Source organism: Dermacentor silvarum, chromosome 5 (genome assembly GCF_013339745.2).
Source record: "Dermacentor silvarum isolate Dsil-2018 chromosome 5, BIME_Dsil_1.4, whole genome shotgun sequence".
NCBI lineage: Eukaryota > Metazoa > Arthropoda > Arachnida > Ixodida > Ixodidae > Dermacentor > Dermacentor silvarum.
In genome coordinates this window covers 18239206-18256320 of record NC_051158.1, presented here as the reverse complement: position 1 = coordinate 18256320, position 17115 = coordinate 18239206, and the positions used below count along the sequence as shown (strand labels likewise).

Genomic DNA, 17115 nt, shown 5'->3' with positions numbered 1-17115 from the left:
TGCTCTGATGAGGTTTTCTTAACACTGCACTTGCACCGCTACTTTCTCATTAAATTTTTTCGGCTGATCATTGCTATATCTCCTAAGAGTGTGTTTAAATGCCATTTTTGACCAGTGGGATAGTTGCAGACCCGACTGGTGCCTGAAGATGACTACGTTCGCCTTCGGGCAGTTACGGTAGCTAGAACGGCGGCTATTTCGCGTTAGGCAGCTGCGTGCGTGGAAATTCGGTCGGGGTCGATGGTGCAGACTCCTTGTTCTTCTTTGCGTTAGCGTTATTAGAGACGGTGGTTGTTGCGGCGGCCACTTTTAACGGCTTGTTTCCTTTGCCCATCTCGCACTATATCTACTCTGCATGTCTATTGTTATCCCACTATTGACGTCAAAGGTACAATCCATCTGCGTTCCATTGCTCTCGCCCCCGGATATGAGAGTGTAAGGCGATGCTGGGTCCAAACTCATGTTCAGCGGGAGTTTATCGGCCACGAGGTGCTAGGCACGAGCACGACGCTCCGGCTTAGGCCAGAGGCGCGAGGCACGTGACCTCGGGGCACGGGCATCGGCTCTCCTGGGTAGGCCTAGCTTGTCGGCCACCGCTTTGCAACGTTCGCGTTTCGTAATTCCGTGACAAGTGTACTCACGGATTTGCCTCTGGTCTCTCCCGATGCCGCTTCTCGAGCTGCGTAGAATGGTGTAGAAGGCGGATGATTTCGATGCGAAAATCCGCGGAAAGTTCATTGTGTTCCGCAGGAACACAATGCCGGTCGCCAAATGAAGATGACCAACTGGAATCAGCTAGGCAAACATCGTGACAAGCAACAGGCGGCAGATATCAAAGACATAGAAACAATGGACCGACCAACTGCGGCGGGACATCGAGCGCGTGACGCAAACTATCCCGTCGACAGCTGGGCTCGAGGCAATAGACTCCTGGTTACTGCACATATATGGGAAGCCAAAACCCACCTGCAGCACCGATGGAAACAATAGAGACACAATAGGAGACTGCGTAAACGGATAGTGCAGCTGAACAAAGAAATAGAAAAGCACGCGCTTACCCTGCAAACAACAATGATGGGAAGAGAAATGCGCGGAGATGGACGGTCAGCTCACCTCGCGTTGCACGTGGCAGATACTGCGGTACCTGATAGATCCCGCAACACCACCACACACATGCAAGGCATATACGAAATCATACACGCTTACGGGGGAACATAACAGCAATTCCTACAGGGTGCGGAGCTCCTTTACATATCCCAAACGCCACTGCAAATACATCCGGACTACACCGGAGAAAGCAACGCTACCCTAGACGTGGAATTCTCCGTTTCCGAAATCCAGGCGGCCCTCGTCAAACTCAACACCAAGTCCGCCTTTGGCCCCGATCAAATATCCAGCAGACACGTGCTCGAAAAGCTCGGCATCACGTACCACACGCAGCATGGCGTCAAAGTGGAAATTCCAAGAACCATACGCGAGCAACTACACGTACCCCCATTGCCTCGCAACATGCACCCCCAACACCACACGGGGAGACGTAAAGCCAGGGCACAACACATGAAGCAAAGTTACTCCAACGACAAGAAGGCTAGAGGCAACCACATCACGAGCGTCACTGTGAACACGGCAGATGCCGAAGCGGCGGAGGAAGCGGCCATAGCATGGGCCCTCACACAAACCAAGGCTACATACGTGATCTGCGATTCGCAAACGGCAATTCGCAATTTTTCAAATGGGCGCATATCGCAAGAGGCGTATCACATACTCCAGCGACATCCCATAAACCAGGGGAAAGCCGACTTCGATAACCGGAGGCACTTGCTATGGATGCCGGCACACACTGGACTGAGCACCCCCAACGAAGCGGCTCACCGCGTTGCTCGAGGCCTCACTCACCGAGCATCATCGGATGAAGAGCCGCCGCGGGGTACTGCAAACGTCTGGGCGTGGGAGGATCGTATGACCAGGTTCCACGACATCCCGACACACTACCAGTTACAGAGACGCGTATACCCATTCCCTCACGCTGGGTTAGACAGGACGCAAGCAGTGCACTACAGACAATTACAAACGGATTCTTACAGAAACCTCAGACTCATGCACGCCATGTACCCAGACATGTACACTACAAACAGATGCACATCGTGTGGCGAGGTTTCCTTGGTTAATCACATCTTATGGGAGTGTCAGGACCTAACAAACAATTCGGGCAGTGCCAACCCCTTCGTCTCTTCCACCGCCAGCCTTCGCTCGCGCTGGAAGACTGCGCTGCTCAGCTCGAACCTGACAGCACAACTCTGGGCCGTCCAGCGAGCCGAGGAAGCCGCTTCGAGACAAGGTCTCGGAACCGCGACCGCGGCGGGTGCTCAGGCCCACTAAAAAGACGCCGGACTCGAATCTCATTGATTTTAAAATAAAGTTTACGTTCTTCACTTTGAAACGGTAGCGCATGTATAGCGTAGATCACGGGCTTTGGAGTAGACGGCTCCGATTGGCTCCCTTGCGGCTGATCTCAAAAAGAGAGAGACGTTTGCAATATGTAGTTCTTTAGTTCGGATAACATCGCTTTCCCTATTCAAATGCACGTAAAACGCAAGAACACTTTTGTAAGACAACCGCCAAATCGATCTGAATGAAATGTGTGGCATTTGAGGGAGAAGATTAAATCCTAGAAACTGCAGGAAGCAGTCATTTTGATTTACGGCCTAGATTTTTTAAAACAAAAATTGCAATAATTGGAAAATTAAATAAAATAAAACACACACTCGTAACTACGCACCAAATGCTGACTTCACTGCATCTGTTAGAGCATATCAAGCACACAAATGTGATCTATGAATTTAAAGCTTACGTGTAATTCTTACGATGTTTAGAAGGATTTTGCAAACATTCAGTTCACAGATTAGTGGTATATTTCAGAGGTCGCAAGGCGGCGAAAGATCGATGGTGGGAACAGTCGTGGGATAGCTGTGCAGTCATCTCGGCGTACATGGGCATATATACGAAGCATTGTGGGATACACCGTAGGAAGACACCGTCCATTGCTTGTGGACGTCAATTCTTGTTCGATGATCTTCATGCCGCTAGGAAGAATCAGACTGAAGACAAGAGGCCGATGAACAGCGGATTTTATATAGCGCTTCGCGTATGATGCTTCTGATCAGACATTGTAAGCCGCCCTTGCTGGATATATATGTGTCGCTAAATGAACGTGGAATGTGAAAAGACTGTAGTTGACCAGACCGTTAAAATGTGGTGGTAATATTGCGGACGGTAGTCGCACTCAGTACATTAAGGGTATTCAAGGCAGCGAAGCCTTTTGGAATGTGGCGGATGTGATCGTCTCCGTCATGTCGCCGTTGATGCGTTGATAAAGGGCCAAAACCTCTACAATGTAAGAAGTATTGTAGAGGTTTGTATTGTATTTCTGTACTTTCGCCTCGGCGCGCCGGTGCCGAGGAGGCCAGCGCCATCTGGATGGTGTTTTTGCAAGGAACACCAACCGGCGAGCGCCGCTGTATGAATGGTAGAAATGCTGGAAAAGGGGTTTGTGTTTGAGTTTCCGCGTAACAATTATGTTTTCCACTGTCCCGACGTGGGAGCCGCCTGCGTCAACCTAAGGGTTGATCTTCAGGACCTGAATAAAGCTCATCATACCATATTCAAATTACAATCCGACTCTATCACATCTGTGAGTTGTGGTTAAGTCGTTCTTTACAATTTTTGTGACGCATTTTACTTTGAGAAATTCAATTAGTTCACCAGCGTCTCTTTCTGCGCCACGCGGAGGGCCCGCGTGGTCGGGGTGGTTCGGGATGATTTTCGTGGCCACGAACACCGACACTGACGCTGACGCCGCATTTGCTGCGACACGAGGCTCTTAACGCTATCGCGTTAAAACGGTTGGACACTTGATTTCCCATAAAACCTACGAGCGTATCAAACTCCGCTGCTTCTGTGCGGGCCTCTCCACCAGTGTCGACAAATGTATCGCGTTTTGTGTCGCCTGTCAGCACCGAAAACGCCGAACATAAGCTCCCGCTGGTGAACTACAGCCCATTTCCTCCCCACCTGCGCCTTTCGAATTTGCTAGCTTCAATTATTTAGTATAGTGTCCCTTGCCACTAGCACCTACCGGTTAACGTTGAATTGCTACAGCAGTGTACTAATTAACCAGATACACAGACACTGCTCCTCTTTGCTCCAACAGTGCGTCTGAGCTTGCCGAGTTCTCACGCCATTTTTTTGTACCAAGGATCTCTGTGGATCCTTCTCAGCGACCATGTCAAGACGTTTCTGTCACACGTTCTTGAGGAAGTACTTCCTCAAGAACCCGTGAAGTACTTCCTCAAGAGGAACACCGTGCACAAGACATCTGCGCATCACCCACACACAAATGGCCTTACTGAACATTTCCACCGAACTATCTTATAGACGTGATTTCTACGTACATCGGCCCGCACCACACTAACTGGGGATTACATTCTTCCATTCGTCACCTTCTCTTTTAACTGCGGTTCAACGCACCACTGATTACACTCTCTTCTTCCTCTTCTATGGTAGTGCTCGACCTTCGACACCACCTCCCTTACCTCTCCAGTGCTTCCGACCGCCTCTTTTTCGGACCAGTTTGCTTCCCGAATGATGAACTCCCGCGCACAAGCTCGAGCCATTACTGACACCGTCCGGGCAGGTAGGAAACGCCGCTATTATGATCGACACCGGGTTGCTTCATTTCGCCCTGGCGACGAAGTTTTAATATAAACTCCATCTCCCGTCCGTGTGTTGTCTGGGAAATTTCTTTCTCGATTTATTGGGCCATACATCATCATTTACCAAATTTTCACCCCCAAATATCACATGACCCCCGCTCTAGCTACAACTGGCCGCCGTCGCCTCAGCATGCAGATAGTTCGTGTCTGCCGTCTCAAACCTTACCATCATCGGCCTGGTACCGTTTAAACTGCGGCCAGGTCGACTGCACCCGTGACAGGGGAAAGAGTGTGAGCGCCAGGTATGGACTTCATTGCTTTCACATCTACATAATAATCATCGTCACATTTTACGGTCGCATACTCACGTTCGGTCGTGCGCACGCTTTCAATATAAAGCGCTCATTTTGTGCAAACCGCCGAATTCATGGCCGATCCCCTGTATGCGACTGTCTGTGTCACTAGCGCAGAGGACACAACAACCACAACAATCCTAAAGCGTTCGGTCCACCTTCGTGTCAGTGTATAGTTTCTTCATACGACTCTGTCTTTTCTACTATGCATTCTCCCTGTTCTCTACTCCCATACTCTCATCTCTCTGCGTCGGCCGTCGCGCAGGTGTCCACAGCCAAAGCTAAACAGTTTCCCGGCAGCTAGCAGCAATTTCATCTTTCTCTACATGAACATCCAACTACTGCAGTTACTACAATAGCAGCAGCATCGCGTGCTCATCCATCGTACGTATCGTCCGAGTCCTCTTTAATATACGGCTAGTTGCGCATTAGCAGAACAAGCCCGAGAGTGTCCACTTTTATAGGTATACGGCTGGAACGTCAACGCCGTTGTGAGCTTTGGATAAGTAGAATGGTTATCCCTGCCTAAGGAACCCGCCCATTTACCACTCGTGCTGTCCACTTGGACGAAGCTTCATATAGCTTCATGAAGTGAAGCTATATCGCTTAACTGACTATCATCGATGGACTTATAGTCCTTATCACAAATATCTGCCGGAGCATTGTTCAAGAGAAATGTTGCAGTTTCGCCCGAAAGGCGAAGCATCAATTGCTATAGCAAATTAGTATACAGTTATTCGGAGTAGGGATAGTAGTTTTATCGGCTGGATAAACTTGGACACATTCGCTTACTAACTGAATTAACAAGCGTGGTGACAGCGCGCACAAGCAAACATGTATAGATCAAAACGCTGGCAGCAAGCGCAGCCGCCGCAGCGGGCGAAGGTTCGCGGGGTCTATCGCTTGAACGGAAACTGAGCGGCGAATGTACAGCGCATACAAAGGTCAGAGCCGTGTGGAGATAAGAGACGGTGCGGGCGACGTCACCGCCGGGCAAAGTGCAGAGGAGTTGTGCAGAGAAGTTGCTGGCAGAGGAGAAGCTGCCCCCCCCCCCCCTCCCTCCCGCGCTGCCTTCCCGCTTTCTTGCTTTCGCGTGGGAGACTGAGTGGCCAGTTCCCCTTGCGCCCGGTTGCAAGATGAGCATTTGGTGAAGCAGCACAGCGTCGCTCCACCTCCCTCCCTCCCTCCCTTTTTCCCATACGCCCACGGCTTTTGGCGTGACGGTCGCGTTTGCTTTCCGCCGTGCGTTCGCTCTCCGTGATAGCGCGCGTCCTCCGCGCGCTTTCACTCGCGCATACGGCGCGCGGCGACGATTTTATCGCTCTTGAACTTTATACGAAACCTCACAGCGACGGCGACGGTGACGACGACGGCGACGCCGATGGCAGAAATCCGGTTGAAATGTCCATATAATTGCTATCGCAATAAAACTAACTTTTTATTTGTCTAATGATGCGCGACGCTCCATTTATGCCGCTAAGTAGGCGGCTGTGTTAAAGAAAAAAAAACTGATAAAGACATAAATTTTGCCTACCTTTTCACTACAGTCCAGTTCTTTTTTTTACATTTCTTAGTCACTCGGGTTCATTTTTGATTTTCGGCATAGTCGACCTACTTCAGTGGCCCATTTTTCCAGGAGATTAAAGGCAACAACAACAACACTAACACCATGTGGAGTTGAGACAGCTTAAAACCATGTTTCGCAGTGTGTCAAAGTGCATCCGGCTATCAAAAGTCAGGGAGCCTGGAAGGTGCGGGACACACCTCAATTTTGTCCAATGGCGCTCGCGACACTGCACGATTTCATGATCGACCATGGTAACTTTACAGGCCGCATCTCTAGACGGAAACATGCATTATTGAGGCTGGCTTACCAGCAAGCACTGTCATAGTCAATTGTATTCCTTGTAACATGGTTCTGCAACACACCGTTGATAAAATGCAGTAGTGAATGACAAGAATAGTTAATTTGTATTCTCAAATTATTTATCGAATGCGGCAAAGCAGAGAGAGAGAGAACTTTATTTTGATGGGGTATCGGAGAATACCCACTTCTGAATAACACGTTGCGGTCGCTGATGAAGTCAAGATGAGAAAACATGAGAGTATCTACTCCTGCAAGCCTACAATTCCAGTACCAGATATCTACCCACTCATCAGAAGACATGGCATTTGTGCCTAGTGCAGGCTGCGTTTTGCTTATCAACTTTACTGTTTCCGCGTGGAAATGCGCCTCATTGCGGGGCTAAAAGAGTTCTTGCAGTTGTTCCCGAGCTGACTTCGCAAGGACCCATGATATGCTTGAGCTTCTGAAGACCTGGCACTACGATTTGACACCTCGTTTGACACTTCGCTTTAAAGGGGCCCTGAACCACTTTTTATCGAAATGGAGAAAAACGTTTGAAATGAAAATAGGAAGAAAGACGTTTGAAATGAAAATAGGCTATTTCAGAAATACTTTGCCGCAAAAAGTACTTCAATGCGTTCAGCAAAGGCGGAGTTACTGGCAATCAAACATGGCCTCCGCTGTGCTCCCCCTTCCTTCCTCATGCCTTGCACTGCGAAGGCTACGGCGGTGTGGGGCGGGGCCACAACGCTCCGCCTTCGAAATGTCACCGTGGCGCGCAGTTCAAATTTCATTTTGGATGTTAACGTAGACGCCACGACTTCCGATTTTGACGCCTACGACACGCCAAACGTACGCCAAACGCGGTTGTCCTCAGCGAGCCGCAGTGCGCTCAGCCTGTGGACTCGTGTCAGCACTCCGCGGCGGCCGCGGTATAGCCGACCGCAGCGACCAATATCAGCCGCGTATTGGAATGCGCTTTATTGCGTAATGAAGCACACGAAAGAGAGTGAGGCTTCGGTTGAAACGAATTGAAACGTGAGCCTTTAAGAGGAAGGTGACTTCGCGCTCCGCTTGCAAGTTCCACGCGCCACGTACGACAGCAAAACTTGGCTGCGATGTTCACAGGAGCGTATATGCTATCCGCGGACTATGTTATTTCACCAAATCCGAGGGGTGGTTCAGGGCCCCTTCAAGAATGACGAAGTATGTAAGTAGAGCGGTGCTACTAGGAGTGTTGTACGACAGAAGTTGCGACCGCTCTATAGGAAAGTTTCACGTTAACCAAGCTGGCGCCGACTCTCTGCAGGGCTTCTGGAAGAGACGAGTGTGCGTCGTATACTGGAGCTATGTATAATTTTAGAACACGTCATAACCACTTAGAGTAGACCATAGCTGCTTCGAGACTTAGGCGCAGTCAAGAGTCTTGCGTGTAAGTCACTGACAGTTACCGCAACACGAAAGGACTAATGTTATCCCTGCCTCATAGATGACTCTATGTTATCATGCAAGCGGCTATGAAAACCGGAAATCACGGTCGCGCAATCACACATGGGTATGACTTTAGGCTTCCGTACTGACCTGGAAATTGGTTGAGGTTTGGTCCCGGACTGAAGTTCTGATTGATTCCTGGATCCTGGCGCCCGATGCGATCTGGGTACAAGGCATGGTTCTGGTCGAAGTCGACACCGAAAGGGCCTCCCACCTGCGCCGTCGGACCGAAGCCTGGGTCGAAGACTTGTGGGAAATTGTAGCGACCCTGGTTTGGGGGGATATTTAGCCCTAGAAGAGGTCGAACGTCCACGTGTCGTTTAGAACTCTCGGCGTCCAAGGGGTTGGAAACGGCTGGGTTTCCAAGCGCTGCGGTTTCTGTGCCGGGAACCTTTCCTGGATCATCGCTTCGGATAGATGCACCATGGCGCTCTGACTTGGTGGCATGCTGCCGCCCCTGCTTTCCACTTGCTGAAGCTGCTGTAATAACGTGCACTGTCATGATCAGGCACATTCAAAGGGATAGCGTTTCAACTGCACGGTAATAAAATGACACTAAAAAGATACACTAAATCACTCTAGACTGATAAATTATTCTTTGAAATATCTATTTTTGGCAATTTCGCAGTAATAGCTTCATTTTAGAACAGGAAATTAAGCTCAAAGTGGTATATATTTCTTTTGCGCCAAAACGTCAGCAACAGCACGTCATTGTGATGTCACGATTTCAAAGTATTTTTGTGTATTAGGGCCGTTTTGGCTCAGTAAAAGTTCTTGCAACTTGCTAAGTTCAGTATTTGCCTCTTTTAAGATACAACGCAGTGCACTCTTAGCCATTAAAAAAAAAATAGGTAGGCCTATCTATGACGTCACGGTGAATTGGTGCGGGAACATGAAGGCGGCGGCCCCACCTGTTTTTCCTTTCTGCGTCTTTTCTGGCTTACAGAGCCGCTTGTCGCAATAATAGCAGTTTCATTGGTAATGTAGAGGGATAATTTGTTAACACATTTAAAATAGGTTTCTCCTGCAGTCCCTTCAATCACGGTATACACTGTTTTCACCACCGTGAACACCGACTTTCCTCATTTTTAACGAAACCGCGCCTTATATATATAAAGGGCGTTTGAGAAGATCGACTCAACATTCCTTAACTACGGGGCGATAAAATGATTGAGGAGCTTTCTTGGCATTGCTTTCAGCACAGCACTCGAACATGACTAGAGGGGGTAGTTAGCCGAGTAAATGAACCATCTTCAATAGCATAACTTAGGGCAGAAACAAGCAAAAGAAAACAGGACAGATGTGGTTATTTTGCTTGCTCCTTTCGTAAGTGGTGCCGTTGAAGATGGATCGTTACCAACTTGAACAATATTCAGTCCTAACGGGTAAGTGAAGTTAGAACTACGTTTAACAGAGCGTGTTTCGAACGGTCCATTGCAAGGATTAGAAGCCCGTCGTTTAAAACGTTCATAGCCAGTTCGAGACTTGCATGTTGACGCTGTTTATTTGGGCGGCCTTAATGAATGAATAGCTTCCTGAATCATAGTTTATGGGATGAGCGAGATAAATAGGGGGGATCCAAGAATTCGCTTTTTTATTTTTTGCAGTCAGCTTAGGAAGTAGGGGCAGTAAAGCCACAGAAAGCATACGGGAAGGTTGGTATGGTATGGCTAAATGTAAAAATAAAAAATGAGGTAAAGGGAAATGAAAATGGAGGAAAAAAATAGCTGGGACTTAGCCGAACTCACACCAACCATATTACATGCGGTGCTTTACCCATTAAGCTGTAGTGGCGGCCGTCGTCGCTTCCACTTTCCCTGGCTTCATTGTCTGTTCCATCATATGGTAAGGCAATTCATAGAGGTTTAACATGGTAAATATGATTTACATCTGGGTGATGAGAGGTGCCTTAACGCGTCGCCCCGGATGCACTATATGACGCAATAATATTTTTAAGAAGCGGCATACCCTATGTCACGGGTGACCCGCCGCGGTGGCACAGTCAGCTAAGGCGTTGCGCTGCTGAGCACGAGATCGCGGGATCGAATCCCGGCCCCGGCGGCCGCATTTCAATGGAGGCGAAATGCAAAAACGCCCGTGTGCTTGCGTTGTAGTGCACGTTAAAGAACCCCAGGTGGTCAAAATTAATCCGGAGCCCTCCACTACGGCGTTCCTCATAATCAGAACTGGTTTTGGCACGTAAAACCCCAGAATGAAGAAGAATGAAGTATGTCACGGGTGTTTTGCACTCCACCTTCGTTGGCACACGGCTTCCGCGATTGGGGATTTCATTTAGAAACTAACTTTTTGGTTGACTGAAATATGGCCCGCGAAAACTGGCTGCTGAAAAAAAAAAATGCTTCCCACTTACCCCGAGCTGTGCAACAGGCCAGCAGAAGCAGAAGCACGCGCCGTTTCATGACACGGGTGTTCGACCTGAAGCCGTAGACGCGAACTGGTGGCCACTGGCCGAGTGATTGCACGGTTCCGCAGACCGGTAGAGAATCGCTCTCGCTTGGGCGGTGGTCCCGGATCGCTGCGATCGAGAGAAAAAAAGGAAAGGAGCCATGCCACCGGAATTTCAATGAAGCTTCGTGTTCCTGACGTCACTGGACGGCCGGCGCTTCGACTGACCTCAGCGTCCGCGTTAAGAAAGACCCGTGGACGTTGGGAGGTATATGACGAGGGAAGGAAAGAGAAATAGCGGAAGTCGGATACACACGAAACAATCAACGCCCGCCCTCCCTGCATCTTTCCGGCAACTCGCCCCTAATTTCTGTTGCGATGCGTGGACCTTGACCTGACGCTTGCTCGCTGCTTGATCGAAACAAAAACGACGGCGACAAGGGTTGGGCAATGCAGTGCAGCAGGTTACAAGCTGAGAACGAGGAAAACTCAAGATGGTCGTCAAACGGCTTTATATTTAGCTAGCCACACATCATGTAGACCATGGAGGCCTCGGCGATTAGAGTTTGTAGGAAAAGAAACGCGAGAAAAAATGTTGCGAAAGTTTAGCAAAGCAGAAGGCATTATAGTCAGCCTTAGGTTCTCTGTTGCGTAGTTAAAACTATACAGATTTTTTTTTCTGTGTTACCTGCACGCGTATTATTTATGTCCTTGCATAGGCTGCCAAAATACACGGCCCTCAGACTCGCACAGAGAATATGCTTTAACTTGGCACTCACTCGCTTACATTGACCGTAACGAGACTCCACCTAGCTCGCTAGTACTCAGCCTTACCAGGAATAAAACTGAGCCCGACTAATCCGGACTTGGACTCATTGAGAAAAGACAAACTTTGGCTCCACTTCGAATCACAAGAAACCTTACACTCCTCTCCTATATCTTGGAATCTGGCCCTGGTTCCCTGGTATAGGAGATGGTGACCGACCTGAGGCTCTATATATTTTAATCTTAAATAAAGACGCACCACCACCACCACCACCCAGCCGGTGATAACTGAAACTCTCCATTTATTTGGCTAAATAAACGTAAAACATTTACGAGAGAAACATTTACAGGATTCTTGGTTGCTGATATTGTTTCCACGTTATGTTATAGGACATTTTGCTTAACCACATATTGGCATATTGTTGCACTTTCACTGGAATTAGAGGGCAAATGCCCACGGTGCTGACTCAATCTTGTTTTTTTTTTTCTTTTTTTTTTCTTCTCAATTTTTGTCGGAGATCAATGCGGACTGCAATGCTCGCACTGCCCGGGTATCTCTCCAGGACCCTGCCCACTTCGAAACCGGTCTCCCTGCACAGGAGGAAAACAACTTACATTGGGGGTGTTGCAAACACTCTGGCAACACGTTGCAAGGCGTTCAAATGGTAATAGTATCATAAAGAAAGGCAAAGTCACAAGTACATCGCGGCTGGAAGATCGCACTGGTGTGGCCTGCCACACTTTAGTCTGCAGAGCCCTTTAATCACGCGAACTCAATACCTCCACAATCTCGGCCTCGCGTTTCAAGCAGCCCGTGTGCTCACCGGCCTGCAATCGAAGATGCAGTCATGGTCGCGTCATCGTCTGCGAGGCACACAACTACCGGTCACGTGGTCTGTTGACGTCAGGCAACATTGTTTACCTATTATATGTTCGCGCGCAGCAGCCTTCAGCTTGCGCCAGCTCCCGAAAATCGGCAATGCCCTATACTGCGATATCGGAGATGAGTTTCGCAACACCTGCTGTGACGGCGAACTTTGGGCGGCCGATAATTTGCATCGCATCCAGGCCAGTCGCGGGCGGTTGCTCGGACGAGCTGAGCGGAGCGAACGGTGGGTTTCCTGACAGCCGCGAACTCAATGGGTGGCAGTTTCGCCGTCCACATTCTCATCGAGAAACGAGCTAGGCTGGCACGCCTATACTGCAGCAGCACTGCAAGCCTTATGGTACGCAAGGAAGCGGGAACTTTTGCTGTTCTTTACTTTGCATGAGAATGTAAGAGGTACTGGCCGCGGTGACTCAGTGGCTCTGGCGCTCTGTTTGTGAGCACGAGGTGTTGCGTTCGATTCCCAGCCCCGGCGGCCGTATTCCGGTGGGTGCGGGAAGTAAAAGCGGTTGTATGCTTTGAATAATGAGCTTGTTCAAGTGCTGCGGGTTGTCACATGTTATCGGGAGCGCTCCTGCCCTCTCCCTCTGCTCTCCCATGACGTCTCACAGACTGTGTGTTTAGCTTTGAGATGTTAGGCCCCACGAAATGATTTAAAGTAACCGTAAGAAATGTCCGCTCACCGAGTAGTTCTGTAACAACTGTGTTTTAAGGAAATAAATGAGAGTGTTTTGGGGAACAATTATACTCTAAATGTTATGCAAAGCGGCACGCCTTACGGGAAGAAAGCGTAGCGGACGAGGACAAAGGAATAGGTGGCATGAAACAGTCGACGCTAATGTGTCCTGTCACCTCTATTCTCTTTGGCCGCAACGGGCCACGACTACTGCTCGTAATGAGTCACCAACAACCCGAATTGGCACTTAAGTGCGACAAATTATCTGTATTTGTATCCAGGAAACATGGATGATTGAATGAAAGAATGACAGATTGGGACCGCTCCACACTGCAGCGTCTACTTTACATTGGTTACAGTGGTGGTTAGTCGGTGGCAATGGGCTCCTGAAAAAGGAAAACGGTGCTCGCGTGTTACACGTACTAGGGTACAATGCTCGTAAATCACTGTGCGGTGTATAGAATCGCAAATAATGAAGCTGATAGTGTTAGCCTTCAGAGTTACTTGGATATAGTGTGAGCTTGGTCCACGAAATAGGAGATGTCACTCAAACGCAAAAAAAGGGAAAGGACAAGTGTTTCCTTTACAAGGAAACGCTCATTTCAGTCATACGCGTATAAATTAAAAGTAAAGTAGTTTTACGCATCTTTACGGAATACAAATACCTGGGTGTTATATACACGTCAGAGTTATAATGAACAGATATGGTAACCAAATGAGGAATAAATCAGCGCATAGTTTAGGCTTTTTACGCGTGAATTCTTGTCCACCACCCGGAAAACTCAAAAAGCAGCTTTATTTCGCCCATGCTCGTTCGTTTCTCGAATACGCCTGTGTTTGCTGGGATCTCCGTACTAGTGAGTTAGTTGACATACTTGAAAAGGTTTAAAATATGACAGCTTGATTTGCAATAGAGAATTATACGAAAAAGCTCAGTACGGCAGAGATTAAGCGCAAGGTGAAATGGCAGGATTTAAAAGACCGCAGAAAATGGCTTCGTTTAAAATGTTTTTCACAGCATATACTATGCTGAAACAGGTTTAGAAAGAGAAACGTATATTAGACTGCCATCATATATCTCGCAAAGAAAAGATCATAATCTGCAAATTTATGAATTTACATTTAGAGGTGACGCCTTGAGTCACTCATTTTTTCCTCGGTCCATAAGAGACTGGAAAGTTCTTCCACCTGCATATGTCAATATCGTATCTAAGTGATGATTTTTAGCACGCCTTTTGGGCTTGACTTGAGTGTCAGTTACACGATGTTATAGGATGTGTAACCCCTGTTATAATGCCAGTAAAGACTGAAGCACATGCCAATATAATAAATAAATAAATAAATAAATAAATAAATAAATAAATAAATAAATAAATAAATAAATAAATAAATTAATAAATAAATAAATAAATAAATAAATAAATAAATAAATAAATAAATAAATAAATAAATAAATAAATCAATCTTCCCTCTCCAGAGATTTCCATCTCGCTATAAACTTGCCCCTCTACCGACTTGGCTATGCTGCGAACATCGCTGCGCACCGACCAAGTTCGACTTTAACAGCTCCGCTGCAATATATCAGCGCATACCAAAGAGTAGTGGTCTTTCTTGGATCCTGCACATCGATAACATCTGTTCTTTTGTCTTCCGTAAGTTGTGCTTCTTGTAGCGCAAGCTTAGTTATTCCCCTTCGAGCCCTAAACCTCTCAGTTATTTAACATATATAAGACCCAAACTAGATTACCCATTGGACCTATTGACTAAAGTTAACAGAAAAAAAAAAAACTTGAAGCTATCCAAGAAAAGCTGTTAAGATATATTTATGCCAAGTTTAATCTTGCTGACTCAGCCTATAACTCCTGATAACATTCAAAACTTGAACTACAAAGAACGAAAAACCGTCTAAACTGTCTGTATTTGCTCATTAAGCATAAGCTAGACACTGACCCCGGAATATATTAATCCCCTCTGGCCACGGAGCATACACGACATCATCGAGCCCGTTCTATAGCTCGGTATTTCCCTAAAACTAACATTTTTCAGATTTAATTCTTTCGACGCACTATATCTGAGTGGAACTGCCTGAGCCTTACTAATTATATGTAGAATAGAAACTTGTTTATGCTTTATGTACAATGTATTGGTGTCATCTTTTCAACGGTATTTTGTACATATTTTCACCTTGTTACGCTGCCTGTCCTGCTTGGACCACATATCGTTCAGCAGTATGCATGTACTAAATGAATGAATGAATGAATGAATGAATGAATGAATGAATGAATGAATGAATGAATGAATGAATGAATGAATGAATGAATGAATGAATGAATGAATAAATAAATAAATAAATAAATAAATAAATAAATAAATAAATAAATAAATAAATAAATAAATAAACGCAATCCAAGTTCGCGTGAGTATCTCGAATGTCACATAATGATATATCAGACTGTAAGCAGCTCGTCAGAAATGAACGATGCTCGACATCAGCCTTCGTGCTTTCTTCACCCTTCTCCATGTGTTTTTTCGGCCCTTTTCATGTATGGAACCTAACCAACTAGCCACGACAACGCCTTAAAAAAAACACCAGAGCAGTTGCTTGATAATTCTAATGACTAAATTTCAAGTTAATTTCATGCTTCTGATTCATTTCGTCACAATTTAACTATTTACATTATAACTTCAGCTCTGCCAATGGGCCCACGACCGCCTTCAAGGGCACGAAGTCTTAGCGCGACGGAGGTATAACTTACAATATTATGCCCGTTTACAGTGAAAAGTGCATGTTTTGCTGTTCTGCTGTTTCGATGCTTTATGCCACAATTATTATTATTTTTTTGCACCGGACCAATTTCTGTAATTGCACACCCGGACTTATACTTGGTGCGCATCAGGTCAAACAAATCCCAGCCAAAGGGCCCGTATCATGTAGAGGTTTTTTTGTTTGTTTTTTCACCACGGCGTAGTCTCTGTTACAAAAAAAATTGTCTTCAAACGCTGGAACGGTACACGCATCGGCCCAATTTGGCAATTGTTTCTGTTGTATATTCAAAAAAAAAAAAAAAAAAACATTGACTGACAATGCAATAGACGCTGTTCCGTTCGAGAGTCAGGCCCGTGCTGACAGTACACATCGTAAGAGCAGGCGACGACGCAGAGGTATTATTAGCAAAGCTGCCTACTCAATTAACAGACAATTGTTATGGAAAATAAATATCTGTGGAATCTGTCGCGGTACCTTTGTTACAGCACCGGCGCAGACGAACAGCCGACCCGCCACGTGCTCTTCCGTGTAGACGACTGAAGCTTTCCCCGTACATGTGCTGCGCCGGGCGACACGGGCTCTTTCCGGATGCAGAGCGGAGCTGGCTATCTTTGCGGAAGCAGTCGCAACCGACCAAGCTCTCCGGTGCATTCGCGGGCGTGTGTCAAGGTCACTTTGTGCACCTCGTATATTCGTAAGAAAGTCAGTTGTTGGTATTCTTCATAATTGCCCACCTTGACGAAGCTTGGGAATCTAAACGGCATTCGGTTCAATTCAATTCACTTCCATTTCATTTATTTTCCAACAAATTGGGGGGGGGGGGGGGGGGTGTCAACCAGGCGACAGAAGATGTCGCTGATAGCGTTAAGGATACCTGGAGGCCCGTACATACAACAGGTTTCATCCCAGTGTAACACGACCGCACTGTGTTCGGGGTCGCGGACATCCATCCACACGGAAGACTTTTACATGGTTAATAAATTATCTGGTATACCAAGTGAAACAACAATTGAAACTACAAATAGGCAGTGCAACATAAGTAAAAATACGCGCACACATGGCTATATCAGCCACATAGATAAGTTCCGAAACAGCATTGCCAAGCTTCTTTAGGACATCCTGCACGTTTTCGTTGTCAGACCGTGGAAGGCATTTAATCTCCACATTCTGTATCTACAAAGTGGCGTTGGGCATGACTGTCGGCTTTTGCTGC

General features: G+C 47.1%; 1 protein-coding gene across 4 annotated transcripts in view; it reads right to left on the bottom strand.

Annotated features, from left to right (window-relative positions):
- LOC119452977 (uncharacterized) overlaps nt 1-16430 on the bottom strand; it is a 31103-nt gene extending 14673 nt beyond the window's left edge. The window contains exons 1-3 of one of the 4 annotated variants that reach the window (XM_049667454.1): nt 16377-16430; nt 10774-10938; nt 8493-8882 (exon numbers count right to left, since the gene is read on the bottom strand). In XM_049667454.1, the coding sequence (XP_049523411.1) occupies nt 8493-8882; nt 10774-10822 (439 nt within the window). In that variant the 5' untranslated portion in view covers nt 10823-10938; nt 16377-16430. Of the gene's footprint in view, nt 1-641; nt 797-8492; nt 8883-10773; nt 10939-11036; nt 11054-16376 lie in introns of those variants that run through there. The other 3 variants (XM_049667453.1, XM_049667455.1, XM_049667456.1) reach the window with 3 other exon arrangements.
- Nucleotides 16431-17115: the final 685 nt, after the last annotated feature.